We start from the raw sequence: 17,877 nt of genomic DNA, 5'->3' as shown, positions 1-17,877 counted from the left end.
AAAAATTAGTTGAGTCCTGGCCAGTTGGCTCAGTGGTAGAGCATCCATAGGGCATGTGGAAATCCTGGTTTATTCCTGGTCAGGGCACACAGGAGAAGTGATCATCTGCTTTTCCACCCCTCGCTCTCCTCCTTTGCTTTCTCTCTCTCTCTCTCTCTCTCTCTCTCTCCTTCTCTCTTCCCCTCCCACAGCTATGGCTTGATCGATTCCAGTGCATTGGCCTGGGCCTTGAGGATGGCTCCATGGAGCCTCTGACTCAGGCATTAAAAATAGCTTGAACATAGGCCCCAGATGGGCAGAGCATCGACCCCAGACGTAGTCGCTGGGTGGATCCCAGTCAGGGCACATGCGAGAGTCTGTCTATATCCCCTCCTCTTATTAAAATTTAAAATAAAATAGTTGAAATGTGACTGTTTTTAGAAATGGAAGACAAAGAGTAGAATAGCAATGAAAGTTTAAAGTCAAACTTTTTTTTAGAGCATGCAATGCTTTTTTCAAAAAAATCATTTTAAAGAGAGAAAGAGAGAAGGGGGTAAGGGAGGAGCAGGAAGCATCAACTCCCATGTGTGCCTTGACTGAGCAAGCCCGAGGTTTCAACCCAGTGACCCCAATCCACTGCACCACCACAGGTCAGGCTCATTAAGTTGAATTTAAATATGTATAATATTGTGAGTCAAAGTACTACTTCAATAATGTGACACAAAGCTAATAGTCTAATATTGAATAAAATCAGGATTATCAAATTAAAAAAATTAAATATTTTCATGGGGAAAATGTAGCAAACTATAGACTACAAATAAAAGACTATAGAACTAGCTCTAGTGGATAGAGCGTCAGACTGGGACGCGGAGGACCCAGATTTGAAACCCCAAGTTTGCTGGCTTGAGCACAGGCTCATCTGGTTTGAACAAGGCTCACCAGTTTGAGCCCAAGGTCACTCACTGGCTTGAGCAAGGGGTCACTCAGTCTGCTGAAGCCCCTCCCCCTCCCATCAAGGCACATATGAGAAAGCAATCAATGAACAGTTAAGGTGCCGCAATGAAGAATTGATGCTTCTCATCTCTCTCCCTTCCTGTCTGTCTGTACCTATCTGTCCCTCTTTCTGTCTCTCTCTGTCTCTGTCACACATACACAAAAAGGACTATAGAACTTGAAGACATAGAAGTAGAAACTATTCAAACAGAAACATTGAGAGAAAAAAGACCGGAAAAAAAAAAGGATCAGAGTAAAGTGATCTATCTGTAAGACTTATCAAGCAGTTTAACATATATGTAACTGAAGATTCAGAAGAGCTGGGGCTAAAAACATATTTAAATAAATAATGGAATAAAATTTTCCAAAATTTGAAAACTCAATGAAATCCAGGCAGAATAAACTTAAAGAAAGCCATGCCAAGGCACATCATAATCAAACTACCAAACCAAGGATAAAAAAAAAATTCTAAAAGCAGACAGATGAAAAAAGATGTATTACATATAGAGCAAAACGGGCAAACTATGGCCCATGGGTCAAATCTGGTTTACCTCTTGTTTCTATAAATAAAGTTTAATTGGAACACAGCTCCATGTGTTCATTTGTGTATTTGCCATGGCTGCTTCTGTGCTATGATGTCAGTGTTGAGTAGTTGCAGCAGAAACGATACGGCTTACAAAGCCTAAAAGATTTACTATCTGTTCCTTTACAGAAAAGTTTGCCATCTCCTGCTATAGAAGGACAAAGAAGATATGCCAGCAGATTTCTTTAAAAAGGTATGGAAGGCAGAAGCCAAGCCCAACTCAAAAATTTTTACCCAGTAAAAATATCTGTTAAATAAAAATATCAACTGAGCCTGACTGGTGGTGGTGCAGTGGATAGAGTGTTGACCTGAGACACTGAGGTCCCAGGTTCAAAACCCCGAGGTCACCGACTTGAGTGTGGGATCATCAACATGATCCCACGGTCACTGGCCTGAAGCCCAAGGTTGCTGGCTTGAGCCCAGAGTTGCTGGCTTGAGCAAGAGTTCACAGGTTCAGCTGGAGTCTCCCGGTCAAGGCACATATGAGAAGCAATCAATGAACAACTAAGGTGCCACAACTGTGAATTAATGCTTCTTATCTCTCTCCCTTCTTTTCTCTCTCTCTCTAAAAAAATAAATAAATATAAAGGTGAAATAAAGGTTATTTTAAACAACCAAAAGATAAAACTTTTTTTTTTTTTTTTTTTTTTTAGCAAGAGAGAGAGAAACAGGAATGGAGAGAGATGAAGAGCACCAATTCTCTGACTGCTTTCTCATATATGTTCATTGATTGCTTTCTCATATATGCCTTGACCAGAGTGGGGCTCCAGCTGAGCCACTGACCCCTTGCTTGAGCCAGCAACCATAGGATCATGTCTATGATCTCACGCTCAAGCTGGTGAGTCTGCTCTCAAGCCAGCGACCTCTCGGATTCGAACCTGGGTCCTCTGTGTCAACACTCTATTGACTGGGCCACTGCTTGGTCAGGCCAAAAGATACAATATAGAGGAAGTTCTTCAAGCAGAAGAAAAATAATTGATGAAAATTTGAATCAATAAAAGAAAGAGAGTGTGAAAGGTGATAAATATGCAGGTAAAATATTAAGATATTTTTCTCACATTGTAATCTCTTGAAAAAAATAAATGACTAAAGTAAAAATAATAAAAGTGCACTTGGGATTTTAGTATATGTAGAAGTAATATGTGTGACAACAAACACACAAAGGACATAAGGGAGGAAATAAAAGTATGTTGTAAGGTTCTTACTCTACTTGAAGGTAGAATGTGATAAGTTATGGGTGTATCTTGTTAAACTCTTGAGCTACATTGTCCAATAAAGTAGCTACTTGCCACATGTGGCTATTACAATTAAAATTAGGGGAAATTAAAAATGCAGTTTTTCCTGGCCTGTGGTGGCACAGTGGATAAAGAGTTGACCTGGAATGCTGAGGTCACTGGTTTGAAACCCCTGGCTTGCCTGGTCAAGGCACATATGGGAGTTGATGCTTCCTGCTCCCCCCCCCCCCATCTCTCTCCCTCTCACTCTCTATCCCCCTCTCCCCTCTCTAAAATGAATAAATTAAATTACAGAAAATTCTTAAAGTTTTTTTCTAAAAAAAAAAAGACAATTAGAAAAATTTCCATGCTTGGAAATTAAGGAATATTCATTTATTCAACAAATATTTCATGCACGCTTATTATGAGCTAGGCATTGATCTAGGCACTTGGATTATATCAGATATAAATTAATAATTAGAAGTCTGACAATACCAAGTGCTGGAGAGAATGTGAAGTAATGAACATGTTTACTCTGTTGGGTGAAGTATAAATTACTACAACCACTTTTGAAAACAATTTAATATTCTCTAGTAGAGCTGAAGGTAAGCATACCCTATGATTCAGCAAGTCCATCCATATAGATAAGCGCTGGAAAAACTTCTGCACCCTGAGACATGTACAAGAATATTTATAGAAGCAGTGCTAGTAATAGCCTAAATTTGAAAACAACTGAAATGTCCATCAACAGTGGAGTGCAGATAAACACATGGCAGTACATTCATGCAAGAAATGCAGTAGAACAATAAAAATGTACAAACACAGGTACACCAACAACCCTGATGACTTTTCCAAATATGTGAAAAAGAAACAAAGCAAAAAACAATAAATTCTGTGATTCCATTCACATAAAGTTCAAAAGAATAAATTCACTGTGATACTATATGTATAACATTCAAAAACAGGTAAAATTACTCCACATTGTTTAGGGATGTATAAACATGTGATTGACAAACTATAAAAAAGGAAATTAGTATAAAAATAATTTTAAAAGATGGTATTTACTCATAGAAAGAGAAGTTCTGTTTAGTTTTGTTTTGTTTAATTTTTTATTGAATTTATTGGGGTGACATTGTTTAATAAAATTATGCAGCTTTCAAGGGCACAATTCTATAACATATACATCATCCGCGTATAGCATTTTGTGTTCACCACCCCAAATCAACTCTAGGAGAGAGAAGGTTTTGATTCCAGCAAAGGAATGGGGAACGTCAGGTGGTGGACAGGAGGAAATGCTTGCAATATTCTGTTACTTGACCTGGATAGTAATTATATAGGTATTGTCTTTATTCATTAACAACAATAAATTACAATCACAAATGTACATGTATGTTTATTTACTTTTATGTATTTGTGTTATATTTCACAATAAAAGAAAAGAAAACAGTGAGAAAGGCATTTTAAACAAAGAGAACTGAAGGAATATAAGTATGGAGGCATGGAAGTGTGCGGGGGTATGGAAGTTTATAAGTAAATTTGTGCATCTAGAAGTTAAATAGTGAGGCAAAAAGGGGTGGGAAAAAATGAGGGGAGGCTATGGGAATCCTTTGAGACATTTTAAGATGGGTTGTAAAAAGACTCAAATCTAAATTTTCAACAGATTCCTCTGACTGCTGTAAGGAGATGAATGCATAGGGAGAGAGAGAAGGGAGGGGCAGAGGAAAGGTTGAAAGAGAAGTGTAATGCCGGTGGCCAAGGCCAGACAGGTCCACACTGGATTCGGGCAGATGATAGAGAAACTGCGGAGCTGGAAAGGGTTGGGCCATTCCTTTTAATAAAGTCTCACAACAGCGGACAAGCACACAGGCAGGGAAAACTGCTTCTTGGACACACAAACAAGGAGAATGGCCCCTCACAGTGGGCGGGTTGGCAACCTGCCACTCACAATCCCCCATTTCTCTAAAGCACAAACACCCACAGCCTTGTACAGGCTATGCACACGTGCCTCTGCCAGGTGCTTATGCACTAATCCAGCAAAGTGCTTGCAGCTGGTAGACCAGCGAGCAAGCCTAACACAGCTGCCCCACAAGAAGCTATTACAGTTCTCCAGGCATGAGGTCACAAGGACCTGAAGCTTCCTCATAGAAATGGGGAAGAGGAAGTGGATTAGAGAAGTAACTGTGGTCATCAGAGATTATGATAATCTTCTTATTTTGAAAAACACACAATCACTTCAGGACTCTTTCAACTTTTGGTTTGTAGTTAAAACATGGGCAGTAGAGGGTGGAAATGTGACAAAGCTGGTCCGAAGATAAATAAGTCTATTTCCTCTCTTGATAAACTCAAACAAGTAAGACTCTCTCCCAGTTTTCAAGACCTCCAGAAAAGGAGATTCAGGCTCTTTCCCACACACCCATTACTCTCTAGAAGTCCATTAAGTGATCTTATATACATGCTCGATCCTGCTTGCCCTCCTACTAGAATCAGGCAATGCTGCTGCTCCCTATATTTTGTGCTGGTTTGCCTCAGAGCTAAAAATTTACGGATAAATTTTTTATAGTTTTCCTTTCCTCATATACCCTTATTGATTATTTACTTTCTTCCTTAGACTCAAATTCCAGCCTTAACATTATCTCCATGCTCCATCTCCATCTTCTTAGTCACTCTTTTTTTTTTTTTTTTTTTTTAAGTAAGAGGAAGGGAGATAGAAAGACAGACTCCCACATGAGCCCTGACCAGGATCCACCCAGCAACCTCTGTCGGGCTGATGCTATCCTCAGTGCCTCTGAGGCTGACGATTGGATCAAGCAAGCTATCTTCAGTGCCCTGGGCCCTGCTTGAACCAGTCAAGCCACTGGTTGCAAGGGGGAAAGAGGGAGAGAAGCAGATGATTGTTTCTCACGTGTGCCCTGAACGGGGATCAAACCTGAGATGTCTGCATGCCAGAATGATGCTCTATCCACTGAACCAACCAGCCAGGGCCAATCACTCTTTCCTATGAAGTTAATGTACCCCAAAACACTAATGAGAGTTCACAAGTCTGAAGTAGAAAGGCATATGTCCTTCAGACCACAATATAATTTAAACACCAGTAGTTTCAATGTCCTAATAATGTGAAATTGTGGGCAGTTTATTATGTCACACCTGGAGATGTCTTGGATGGTATTCACTGTTCTGTTGAGCAGCAAAAGCCACTAATGCCATTAAGAAGAGGGAACTGATTTTTAATAATATAAGTGACTAGAAGCAGGTGTGTGATATGGTAATAGACAAATTGGGATGAATCAGAGATTGAAGATGTAATTCAGGGGGAACTGAATTCCAGTATAATGCATTTGATCTAGGCAATCACCAGTGAACTTGATATTACCCTCTGCTTCTTGGATACCCAGACAACACTGTGGAGAACAGCAAGGTCTTGAAGACCTGCTGCTAAGGTTATTTAAAGATTAACCTCAATTCCTGGAATATTGTTTTTCTGATCCATGTTTGATGTTTGGTTTTAATTTGGTTCTACTATCTTGGAAAGACTGATTTTTATATCTTCTTTGTTATATATTTGATCAATGTGGAGAATTTTTGTTTTTGTTTGGTCTGGTTTTAGAACAGAAGTAGAGAAGACCACTCAAGGGACAAAAAGGCCTCAGTTTTATTACAGTAAAAAGTATTCTGGCTAACCTTACCCTATATTACTAGTCTACTAGTTCAGGAACTCAAAGGGAAGAGAAACACTATCTTGGAAGCACAGCAACTGTTCTATTTATAATATATCTTCTCAGTTAGCTACTAATTTTATAATCAGCAGCAGGGTATTTTTTTAAAGCTTATCTTTAGTAGAGTAAGAGTATAAGTCAGGAGTTCTTCTTCTTGACATACAGGATGGGGATACAGGCTTGCCATCACTCCATTCTCAAACAATACTGAGGGTAGGAGAGAGCATGCACTTCTTATTTGGCTAGCAGTGGAGGCTTTCATGTGTCTTACAGGAAGTATTCCTTTGTTGAAGAAGAGCCACCAAAGGGACCATTTAATTTCATGAACATAAGCCACCGATCACCAAAGTAGGTAGTTGAAATTAAAGAAGTTAACTGCTCTCTAAGGTAAGGCAGAGTGGGAGCTCTGCAGACTACATGTCCTCACAGAAGGTGTTTTTTTTTGTTGTTGTTTTGTTTGTTTTTAGCTATGGACTCAGGTCTCATTCATTCACCTATTCAACAAATACTTATTGAGCCATTGTGCCAGGCACTATTCTAGGTGCTGGAGATATGGCAGTGAACAAAACCAAATCCCTGCTCTAATGGATCTTCTACCCTAGTTTAAGGTAAAAGACAATAAATAAATAAGTAAAATATAGTATACCAGTTGTTGATAACTGCTGTGGAGAAAAATAAAGCAAAGAGACTAGAGAGTTCTGGAGTGAAGGTGATACTTGTGCCTTTAGGTAGGAAAGTGAAAGACAAATAAGCAAACAAAGCAGGCATTGTGCCTATAAACTCAAAGTGTGGTTGACCACAGGAAACGGAGCTATTTTATGTAACACTTCTTAGAACATGCACTTCAGGGTCTGGGTGAAAAAGTTGCGAAAGGGTCCTTTCCTCACTACTTTGCAGTACTTTGCAGATGTGCGTTACATTTTGGGGACTCTGCCCAAAATGTGTGGAATAAAACCACAGTGCAGCCTCACATGGCTGCTGAACTGTAGCTGGCAATGCCTGCTGGCCTGAGGATGGCACCTCCAGCACAAAGGAAGTGGAAGGAACCACTTTTGATGGGATTTTTAGGGTCTCTGAGAGGCATGGAGAGAGCATAAGTGGATGTATTAGAGTGAGACCTACACAATTTTGTAGGATTTTCTACAATAAAATACCACTGACTACCTCAAGAAATGACAGGTGAGAAGTGGCCTGGAAGCCAGCATATGTTAGTACTGAAAAACACTAAATTTTGCCTGGCCTGTGGTGGCACAGTGGGTAAAGTGTCGACTTGGAATGCTGAGGTCGCTGGTTCGGAACACTGGGCTTGTCCGGTCAAGGCACATATGGGAGTTGATGCTTTCTGCTCCTCCCTCCCTCCCTTCTCTCTCTCTCCTCTCTAAAATGAATAAATAAATAAGAAAAATAACACTACATTTCTTTAAAATTTTTTAAATGGAAGGGAAGTAGATCTGTGGCAGCAATGCCACAATCCATATCCTGCTCAGAGAAGGACATAATTTTCTCTAAATTGAAGTGATAATCTTGGAGAAGCGATGTGTCAACCAAAATTACCCCATGGTACCAGAAATTATGAGTGTTCTCAGATGGTGTAGCACTATTAACGTCTGCTGAGGAGTCTGACTTAGAGCCAAACCACATCTTGAGCTGTTGGCAACTTTCTGGGGGCAGAAAATACATGAAGAGGATGGAGAGTACATGAAACCCTTCTCCAGGGCTCTGAAAACCTATATATGTGGCCAAGTACCCAACAACCCCGAGACTGAAACTAGTCAGAGTGGCACAGGTAAGTGACTGAACGTGCACCAAAAGGGCAAAAAGCTTCTGCAAGTGTTGACACAAAAGCTGCTGCTGCAGTGGGCAATGCAGAAAGGGAAGACAGGTGAACACCAGCAGAACAGATCTCATTGGAAGGACAGGCTATTTTCAGTGGAAAATAGACTGCATGAGACGTTGGAAGGTTCCCTGAAATTCTTGTTCTGAGTCAAGTTAATATGGAAGAGAAAGAAATGACGGTGAGGGTGTCCTTTAGGACTTCTAAAAGTAGTTTGAAGGCACAGAGCAAGCAACTGGAAGACCAGTTCAAGCCGTAAGGAGGGATGTTTGTGTGGTTCAACTCCTGGCAAAGTCTGTGAGACACTAGCATCTCTTCAAGGTGTGGCCAGTTGGACCTCCTCTCCAGTCAGAGGCTCATAAGGGTTCAGGGTTCTTGCAAACTACCATGCCCATTTCTACTTATAATTGTGGAGGAGATGAGCTAAGAAGACTGGCAAAACCACCCTCTCATACAGAGAAAATTTATTCTACTATGCGATAAAATATGAGTATTATTAGTCTCTCAATCTTTCTTACCCTCTAGGAAAGACCCCTGGCACTGCCAGCTGGGGCTCTGGCATCTGTGCAGATCAGAGGAATTGAGGACAGAATCAAAAGACTTGAAACAAGGACAAAGAGTTTCTTCCTACAGAAGAGAAAAAGAATACATCCAAAAAAAAAAAAAAAAAAGATTCATTAAACTTTTTTCTACCTCTTGCTCACTGAAAAAAAAAGGAAAGAAAAGAACCCAAGAAGTGCAAGGAGAAGGGAGTGAAAAAGCAAGAGTCAGACTGTAGAGGAAGTTTGGGGGTATCTGGGGAGAAAGGAGAGAGAACGGCTGACTGCTATGTCGTAATGTGTAAAATGAGTAGAGAAGAAGAGCAGTTTATAATGTTTTCCTCAATACTAAGAATGTAAATCCCTTTAGAATTTCCCCAGAGACTATAATAAAAAATATAAATTGCTTTTAAAATTCTTTTTTGGCTATTGGCTGTGTTTCTTTTGAATCAGATATCATGCTGAGATGAGCCACAGGGCAACTCACCATTATAAAAATTGAACTTTGGGAGTACTGCTGGGACTGTAGGCCTAAGATGCAGCATTGTAGATCTAAATGAGTCAAGCCAGCATCTTCATCATGACTTAGAGTGCAAAAAGTACACAAACTATATAAAATAGAGACTGGAGGTAAATGAGACACCAGATAGAGGAAAATGGCAGTGACTACTAAGAATCATATTTTTAGTGAGAATGTGATACTATATTTGGAATTAAGTGTACCTGATGGAGACCTATGTCTGTGCAGCATGGAATATCTTCCCCTCCTTGGCCTATGAGACTGGAATAAAGAAATAAAATAGTTAGGTGATTCCCAAAGGATAGAAAAAAGGCAGGAAGAAGAGGAGTATGTAGAGGTGTTTGTCTTTCTGTATGGCATACTTTGTATGCGTGAATACTTTAGTGACATAGCCAGAATACCCATTTGTCACAGAGATGATGACTACTTGAAGACCATATGGTGTGCACCAAGGGACCTAAGGGAGACTGCCTCACAATCCCCTATACAGGTTACATGAGACAGTCTCGACCCCAAATTCTTATGGGGGTATTTATTTATGTATTTATTTAGTATTTTTTTGAAGTGAGAAGAGGGGAGGCAGAGAGACAGATTCCCACATGTGCCCAACTGGGATTCACCCGGCAAGCCCACTAGGGGGCAATGCTCTGCCCATCTGGGGTGTTGTCTCTGTTGCAACTGGAGCCATTCTAGCACCTGAGGTGGAGGCCATGGAGCCATCCTCAGCGCCTGGGCCAACTTTGCTCCAGAGGAGCCTTGGTTGCGGGAGGGGAAGAGAGAGAGAAAGGAGAGGGGGGAAGGGTGGAGAAGTAGATGAGAGCTTCTCCTGTGTGCCCTGGCCGGGAATCAAACCTGAGACTTCCACACACTGAGCCAACACTCTACCACTAAGCCAACCGGCCAGGGCCTATGGGGGTATTTATTGATACACTCAAAATAGAAGGACAAGAATGAGGAAGTCAGGAAGGGGAACATCTTTAGAGCAGATTAAAGAGCAAGGGAAGTAGTTCAAATGTCCCCACCTATTGACTAATCAGACTTGCTAATTCTGTCCCTGTTGTGCTGTGTTCGGCATAGTACTGGGTCCAGTACTTTGTCAGTAAGGCCACTGTGGCCTTTGCCTCAGGGCACTTAACTCTGTCCCTGCTCTATGTTCCTATTTAGGGCCTTTACACCCATTCAGTTCCTTTTGCTTGGGAATGAACCCACTCAACAAACCTTAGGGTATTGGTTCCCGAGGGCCCAGCCCTATAACCCAGCAAGTGTATTGAGGTTCTGCTTCACTCTCTGCACCTGTCCCTCTTATTTTCTGAGACTAGACCCTTCTTCTATTTTTCCTTGTCTCATTTTCACTCAAAATTCCTAAAAGAATCTTGTTCTGAGTCTGATGCACCAATTGTCTCTTTCTTATATTTTCAATTCTTACTACTAGCCCACTCCCTCAGCTCCCACCTACCCTTGGCTCTCAAATGTCTGACCTGGAACTTGACTGGTTCAGGTGTACCCCTTGATCTCTGTACCTGTTTCCCATGTTCTTTCATGCTTCTCCAATAATTTTCCCTCCCTCTAGGCTCAGATGCCTTGTATTCTCAGTGGGCTTCATGCTAGCGTCTCTGGGCAGCATGATGTGATCTTATGCTGAAAGCCTTGACATACATGGTATCCTCAACAATACTGGCAAAGGACCTTGTATGATGGCATAATCTGGCTCCTACTGTATGGGGGCTGTTTAATGTAAGGTTAAGACTAAGATGGGAGATCTTATACTGGGAACAGGGTCGCTCCTTGTAGACAGAAGGCAGGGACTCACCTGAAGGGTGTGGAAGCGGGCAAGATGAAATCATCCATGTCAAGTGCTGGTCAAGGATTGTGAAGTAAAAGACCAGACAAAAACCCTGCAAATCATGCCAGCCTTTTCTGGCTATAGCAGAGCTGTCTAAGGAAGAATGAACAGCAGGGTTCAACCCATAAGCTCTAAGAATATGCTTGCTATAAATATGATCAGAAACATGCTATGTGTGTGTGTTTTTTTTTTGGGGGGGGTGCGCGCATACACATTTTGTCTGTTTCTACTTTTCTACAGTTTTTGGTAAAGTCTTTTTGTAAACACCAGGCCACATTAGCTTGCTTAGGGAAACCAAGGAGAAGCATTTCTGCTTCTCCTGAGCTTTAGGAATAACCTATGGAAACATGGTGGAGATAGGAGTAATAACCAAGGTAAGAGCACCACGAGTTTGTGGAATGAGGTAAGGAAGGAATGAGCAAGCAAATAGGATTGGATCATTTGTTTTAAAAAATACAATACTGTAGGGGTTTTCATTTGTCCATATATATGTTTAGGGAAATCAACTTTCTAATAGCTGCATAATACTTTATGATATCAGCAATGCCTTAGATGAAACAGTCTGCTATTTAGGATATTTCCCCACTTATTTCTATTTTAATAGCAGTAAGGCAGGCATGGGCCAAACAGTTTTTTTTTTTTTTTTTTTTTTAATGAGAGGAGGGGTGATAATGAGACAGATTCCCACATGCGCCCTGACTAGGATCCACCCAGCAACCCCAGTCTGGGGCCAATGCTCTGGGGCCAATGCTCCAATCAACCAAGCTGTCCTCAGTACCTAGGGCTGGTGCTCGGACCAACCAAGCTATATCATCAGTGCCCAGAGCTGATGCTCAAACCAGTCAAGCCACTGGCTGTGAGAGGGGACTAGAGAGAAAAGGGGGAGAGGAAAGAGAAGAGAAGCAGATGGTCACTTCTCATGTGTGCCCTGACTGGGGATCAAACCCCAGATGTCCTCTGACACTTAATCGACTGAGTCAAGCAGCCAGGGCCCAAATCGCTCTTAGTGCCACAAAAGTTCCTCTGGGCCAGCCTTGCTGTTCACTAGAGTATGCAACTTGAAACTCAAGGTAACACATTTGCTATCCTTGAACCACTAGTATACAAAACACCCATACATAGCTCTTTCCCATTACAGAGTGATAAAACTTTGTTTCTGCTTTCCAGATTTATTTCTTCCTGTGAACATCATTTTTGGTTTCTGATCACTTGGCTTCTCCAATTTACTAAGGTCATAATTAGTATGCTGCTGCCCAAATGCTGTTCACTTCTCAATCTGAAGTCATTTGTCAATATGTTAAATTCAAATTTTCTTTCCCTGGCCCTGACGGGTTTGCTCAGTGGCAGAGCTTCCACGGTGTGTGTGTGTGTGTGGGGGGAGTGGATGTCCCCATTGGATTCCTGGTCAGGGCACACAAGAGAAACAACCATCTGCTTCTCTACCCCTCCTCCTCCCTCTCTCACTTCTCTCTCTTTCTCTCTCTCTCTCTCTCTCTCCCTGCCCCCTCTCCTGCAGCCAAGGCTGGATTGGAACGAGTTGCCCCCCCCCCCCCACTAAGGATACCTCCATGGCCTTGCCTCAGGAAGAGCTCAGTTGCTGAGCAACGAAGCAACGTCCCAGATGTGCAAAGCATCGCCCTCTAGTGGGCTTGCCGGATGGATCCGCGTTGGGCGCATGTGGGAGTCTCTCTGCCTCCCCTCCTCTCATTGAATTTTTTAAAAAAAGTTTTCCCCTCCTCCCGTTCCCCTCCACCCCTAAAAAAGGAAAAGGAGTTGTCACAAAGGTTGAGACACGCAGTGTATGCCTTTATCTGGCACTGAGCCTGCCCAGGGGTAAGTATTTTCACACATAGTACCCCCCCTCCCCACACCCACCCCTTCAACACACTGTCAACAGTTCTCCCTTTCACCAGTTGGTGCAGAGTTATTCAGAGTTAGAAATAATACTATAAATTATCCAGTCCAACCCTTAACAAACCAGGAAAATGATTTATTCAAGGTCTCTGAATTAGTAAGTGGCAGAAGCAAAATTGAATTCAGGTCTCCTAAATTCACTATGTGTGGACTGGAGGGTTATAGATGAGGGAATGGGACATAGCGATTCATGTTATTCATTCATCAAATGGATTGAGCTTTTACTTACTACGTGCTAGGCACTATTTTAGGTGATGGGGATTCCGTGAAGGCGACAGAGAGCGCGGAAGAGACAAAATTCTCTGTCTTTATGGAGCTTTCATTCTCAAAACTTAAGTACTTTGTCTCACCATCCTGGAGAAACTCCCAGTACTCTGGGTCGAACTATTTGGGTCTCATATGGGAGGGAATCCCATCCTTTCTCAGATCCCGTGCTATCTACGAGCGGGCTAATTTACTGCAGAAACCCGAGAGCCGGAAATTGCCGCTGTGCTCTGCCCGCCTCTACACCTCCAAGGCCGGACCTGCTGGCTCCAGGGCGCCGCCGCGCCGCAGCTCAAATCTGGTATTGTTAGTGTCCGCTTCTCTACCCTTTTGTTTTTCTGCTAACGGCTAGAGGACAGAGAAGCAAGACTCGGCTCTAGCGCCATCTTCTGAGAAAGGATTGCGGGCGGGGGTGAAAATCCTTCCAAGGCAGTCGTGTCTAATGTCTAGCACTCTAACTGGGGGGTTTATGCAGCAAACTATTCTCTCATGCTTTCCTAATAAATATTGCGGCCACACGCTCTTTCCAGCCCCAGCTGAGGCCACTGCGGCGTTCCCGTCCCCCCGCCCCACCCGCTAGCTCCGACACCACAGCCTCACTGCAGTTTCCCAGCCGTCCTCCCTTTTCGTCTCTACTTCCTGCTTGCCATGGAGACACACGTCATTTACGTGCCATGCGTCGCCTTGGAAACAGAGGAGCATCCGTGGCGCGCTGGGAGACCCGCCCCTGCCTCTCCGACCACACTCGCGTGTGCTGCGGGTTAATGGCCAAGGGGAGTCCCGAGCCCGACCGGCTGCCGGCCCTGGGCTCCACCTGGGCCCCTCCTCAAACGCTTCTGTGACCCAGGGAGTCGGGAGCACTTGCTGCTCGTGGAGCCGAGAGGGCGGCTCTGCACGGGGTCGAGGTGCGAGGCAGGAGGGGGCGCTTTCGTCCCGGAGTGAGCGGGAGAGACGCCGGTCTCGGGACTCTCGTCGGGTCCTCGTCCCGCAGGCTCTTCCGGGCCTCCCCGGCCCCTGCCGCGCCCTCCGCCGGGGGTAAATCTCCTCACGTCGGCTCTCAGCCCCTCTCGGAAGCCTCCTCTTACCTCGGCTCCTCCCTGTCCCTCCGGGGACCTCTCCCCCCATCGCTTCCCCCGTTCAGGAGGCCGGGCTGGACCGGACCCAGAGCGGCCACCGCCCGCTTCTGCCATTCAATGGAGGACGGTCTGCTGGAGATCATGACCAAGGACGGCAGCGACATGCCGGCACCTCTGGAGGTGTCCACTGTGCCGGCCGTGGGGGACGTGATCTCCGGCGAGTACAACGGCAGCATGAAGGAACTGATGGAGCACCTGAAGGCCCAGCTGCAGGCCCTGTTTGAGGATGTGAGGGCCATGCGGGGGGCGCTGGACGAGCAGGCCTCGCACATCCAGGTGCTCTCAGACGACGTGTGCGCCAACCAGCGGGCCATTGTCTCTATGTGCCAGATTATGACCACGGCGCCCCGCCAGGGCGCCCTGGGCGTGGTCGGCAGCAAGGGGAGCTTCCCGGGCGCCCCCCAAGAGCCCGAGACCCCGTCGCCTGAGATCGAGGACAGCGATATCCTGGGTCGCGATCCTGAGGACGAGGAGGAGGACGACGATGAAGAAGAGAAGGAAATGCCCCGCTCCTCCACACCCACTAGTCACTGTGAGCGCTCTGAGAGCCCCTGTGCTGGTCTCCTTGGCGGGGACGGGGCACTTGTGGAGCCCCTCGATCTGCCCGACATTACTCTGCTGCAGCTGGAGAGCGAGGCTTCCCTGTGAAAGGACTCCGAGGGGCACTACTTTCCTGAGTTGGCTCTGGGTTTCTGAGTGCATGACGCGAGTGGACCAACAGCGCGGTGCAGCACGCTTCACTCCGACCGCTGCTCTTTGTGGGTCAGGCAGAGAAAGACTCCTTGAGGAAGGATTTATAGGGTGAAGGACTTTGGGAGCATCAGGAATTCTTTCTGCCTAACCATGCGAAACGTAGCAAACTGCGGAAAGGTGAGGTTTCGGGAGAGAAAGCGCCCATCTTCGGACTCCCTTCCACCCCTTAACCTGCCCTCTCTCCCTCCCCAGCCAACAGGAGAAACCCTGAATTCTGTAAATAAAATTCTGCTTTTCTATTCTGAAAAAGGACTTATCTAGGACTATGGCAAATAATCTCTAACGATTTACCTAAAAATTAAGGAATTGGGGCATTCTGTTCTGGCAACAGAAAATTTCCCCTTCTGCTGAAATCCAAGATATTCAGCGCTCTGCAGAAGCCTCTCCCCTCACAGATCTTTGCGGCTGCTGATTGGTAAAGGAAGCTTGAGGAGGGAACTGCAGCCCTAGGAATCTGGGAGAATGGGGTTCCCAGGGCCCCAGGGCTGGGAGGAGCTGGCTATGAATGTGCATGAAGACAAAATAGCTCAACCTCTAGGATTTTGCATGCAGAGCGGATCCTGCCTTGTCACTGACTACATCTGGAATTGCATTTTCCACTCACTGGGACTTAGAGAACAAAGAGCCTAGTTCACAGGCAGAGACTTGGGGGTGCTCAACAACAGCTCAGATTTAGGGGACATTTGAGGGACTCTTGGGGGCCGCAGCCAAAAACTGTCTCCTGGCTACACCTGCTTAACTTCAGTTCCTTTTCCTGTCAATAAGTCCCTGCTCACTGCTTCTCGGTCTTGCCTCCATGTCTTGTGTGTGTTGTGTGTGTCCACTTGTGTAGTAGTGTGTGAGCCCTGAAGGGCAGGGCTTGTGGCTGTGGTGTTAGGTTCAGGGGGCTCCAGACCCTTCTGTGAGCCCCAGGCTATCATGGCGCTTTCCTCTCTCCTTCCCTCTTTCCCCCACAACCAGGGCATGGAGCATGTGGCTGTCCTGAGGTTCTTAACTGATGTGCCTCCCTCCCATCCAAAGTGGTGACTTTGTGTGCCCTTCATCCTTCTCTGTGTATTCCTTCTCAATGCTTTTCTTGGTGTTAACCTTAATAAAGAGGCATCATCTGCCCTCCTTGCTGACTGGTACTAGGGGGATGTCAGGGTTGGACTTCTTGGCTCACTGCATGGACCAGGGCTTAGTGGGAGCTGCAGGGACCATGGCTTCCCTCCTCTCTCCTTGCTTCCAGTTCCAAGGAGTTGACCATACTTGCCCTAGTCAGGACAGGCATTGCCCACTCTACCTGCTTTCCCTTCCCTCCTGGACCTTGACCTCCAGCTGGACTGGGAAAGGACAGAGTATGTGTTGAGATTCCCAAACTAACAAAAAGATTTTTAGTAGGCAGAATTCCAGATGTGCAAGAGACCTCTTTTCGGTGAAGTGGCTGGCCCATGAGAGAGGTTTCCAAACCTCAGTTCTAGAATGGCATGACATCTATTCCAGGGAAGGGGTCGGGAAGGGTATTGTTTGGAGGGATTGCTGGGGAGCTCTGCGAGAGTGGCACATCACAAAGAAAACTGCAATAACTGCCTCAGGCCTCTAGTAGAGAATGCCTTACCCCCGGAGCTTAGGCTGACATCAGCTCTTGTCAGCTCCCTTGGGCATTGGGGATTTCCCAAGGCCACCTCGAACAAAATGTGGAAGACAGATGAATGAGCTGGAGTGGTGTGTGAGTGAGTGTGTAAGTGTGTGTGAGTGTCTGTGTGTGTGTGTGTGTGTGTGTGTGTTTCTTGCTGCTGGTTGCTGTGGAGATGTGCAAAGAGCCCTAGAGTCACAGATCTGGGCTTGAATCCAACACTGAATGACTGCTTGAGATTTAGTTTCTGCGTGTATAAATGGGGACAAAAGTTTTTTGGGAAAAATTACCTAAGACTCCTGGGAAGTCTTGTGCAAATGTTAGTTTTCTTATATGTAGTTCTCTTAGAATGGGTGTGGTGGTGATGGCTGAGTCCTCTGGGAAAACAAAACTACCTAGGGAAGGTTCTAGAAGCTCTCTTGTTTATATAATCTTTCCCTACATAAAGAACTCTTATCTTTCAGGATAATCAAGTAAAGGGGGATGGTGAGATTACCGAGCTGACATGGACCTTTTTGTCATAAATGTCACAACAGTTATGGTCCAAGAAATTCTTCAGGGCCAGCTCTATACACAGGATGATCAGAGGAAGCCCTGAGTTGTGCAGTGATTGGGGATATGAGCTAGGTAGGGTCTTTAAAGAGGCAGCTAAAGTATATTAGTGGGGAAGTGGTCCTGGGAAAAGGCTAGGAGGTGGGTTCCTGTTATAGTTCCAGTACTTAGCCCCAACAACAATGATAGCTATCATCTATTGAGCACCTACTGTGTGTCAGACTCTGCCCAATTTTATCTCCCAGTCATCTCATGAAGTAGGCACTGCTTTTATTTTCACTTAACAGTTCCAGAAACAGACTATAAGACTTACTCAAGGTCACACAGCTAGCATTTGGCAAAACCAGGATTTAAAACCTTGTCTTCTGACTTAAAGAATCCTAGGTCGGAACCATGCTTCTAATTGCTCTATTCTTCCCCCAATC

General features: G+C 44.7%; 1 protein-coding gene across 1 annotated transcript; it reads left to right on the top strand.

Annotated features, from left to right (window-relative positions):
• The first annotated feature begins 13,986 nt into the window (after nt 1-13,986).
• On the top strand, nt 13,987-16,394 carry CCDC184 (coiled-coil domain containing 184). The gene has a single exon (XM_066368835.1). The coding sequence runs from the start codon at nt 14,590-14,592 to the stop codon at nt 15,178-15,180; it is 591 nt and encodes a 196-aa protein (XP_066224932.1). The 5' UTR covers nt 13,987-14,589; the 3' UTR covers nt 15,181-16,394.
• The last annotated feature ends 1,483 nt before the right edge of the window (nt 16,395-17,877 follow it).

This window comes from Saccopteryx leptura, chromosome 2 (assembly GCF_036850995.1).
Source record: "Saccopteryx leptura isolate mSacLep1 chromosome 2, mSacLep1_pri_phased_curated, whole genome shotgun sequence".
In the NCBI taxonomy this organism is placed as follows: domain Eukaryota; kingdom Metazoa; phylum Chordata; class Mammalia; order Chiroptera; family Emballonuridae; genus Saccopteryx; species Saccopteryx leptura.
This window is presented reverse-complemented; position numbering and strand designations above follow the sequence as displayed.

Coding starts and splice junctions, on each gene's coding strand:
- CCDC184 (XM_066368835.1), top strand. CDS start 14,590: ATGGAGGACGGTCTGCTGGAGATCATGACCAAGGACGGCAGCGACATG.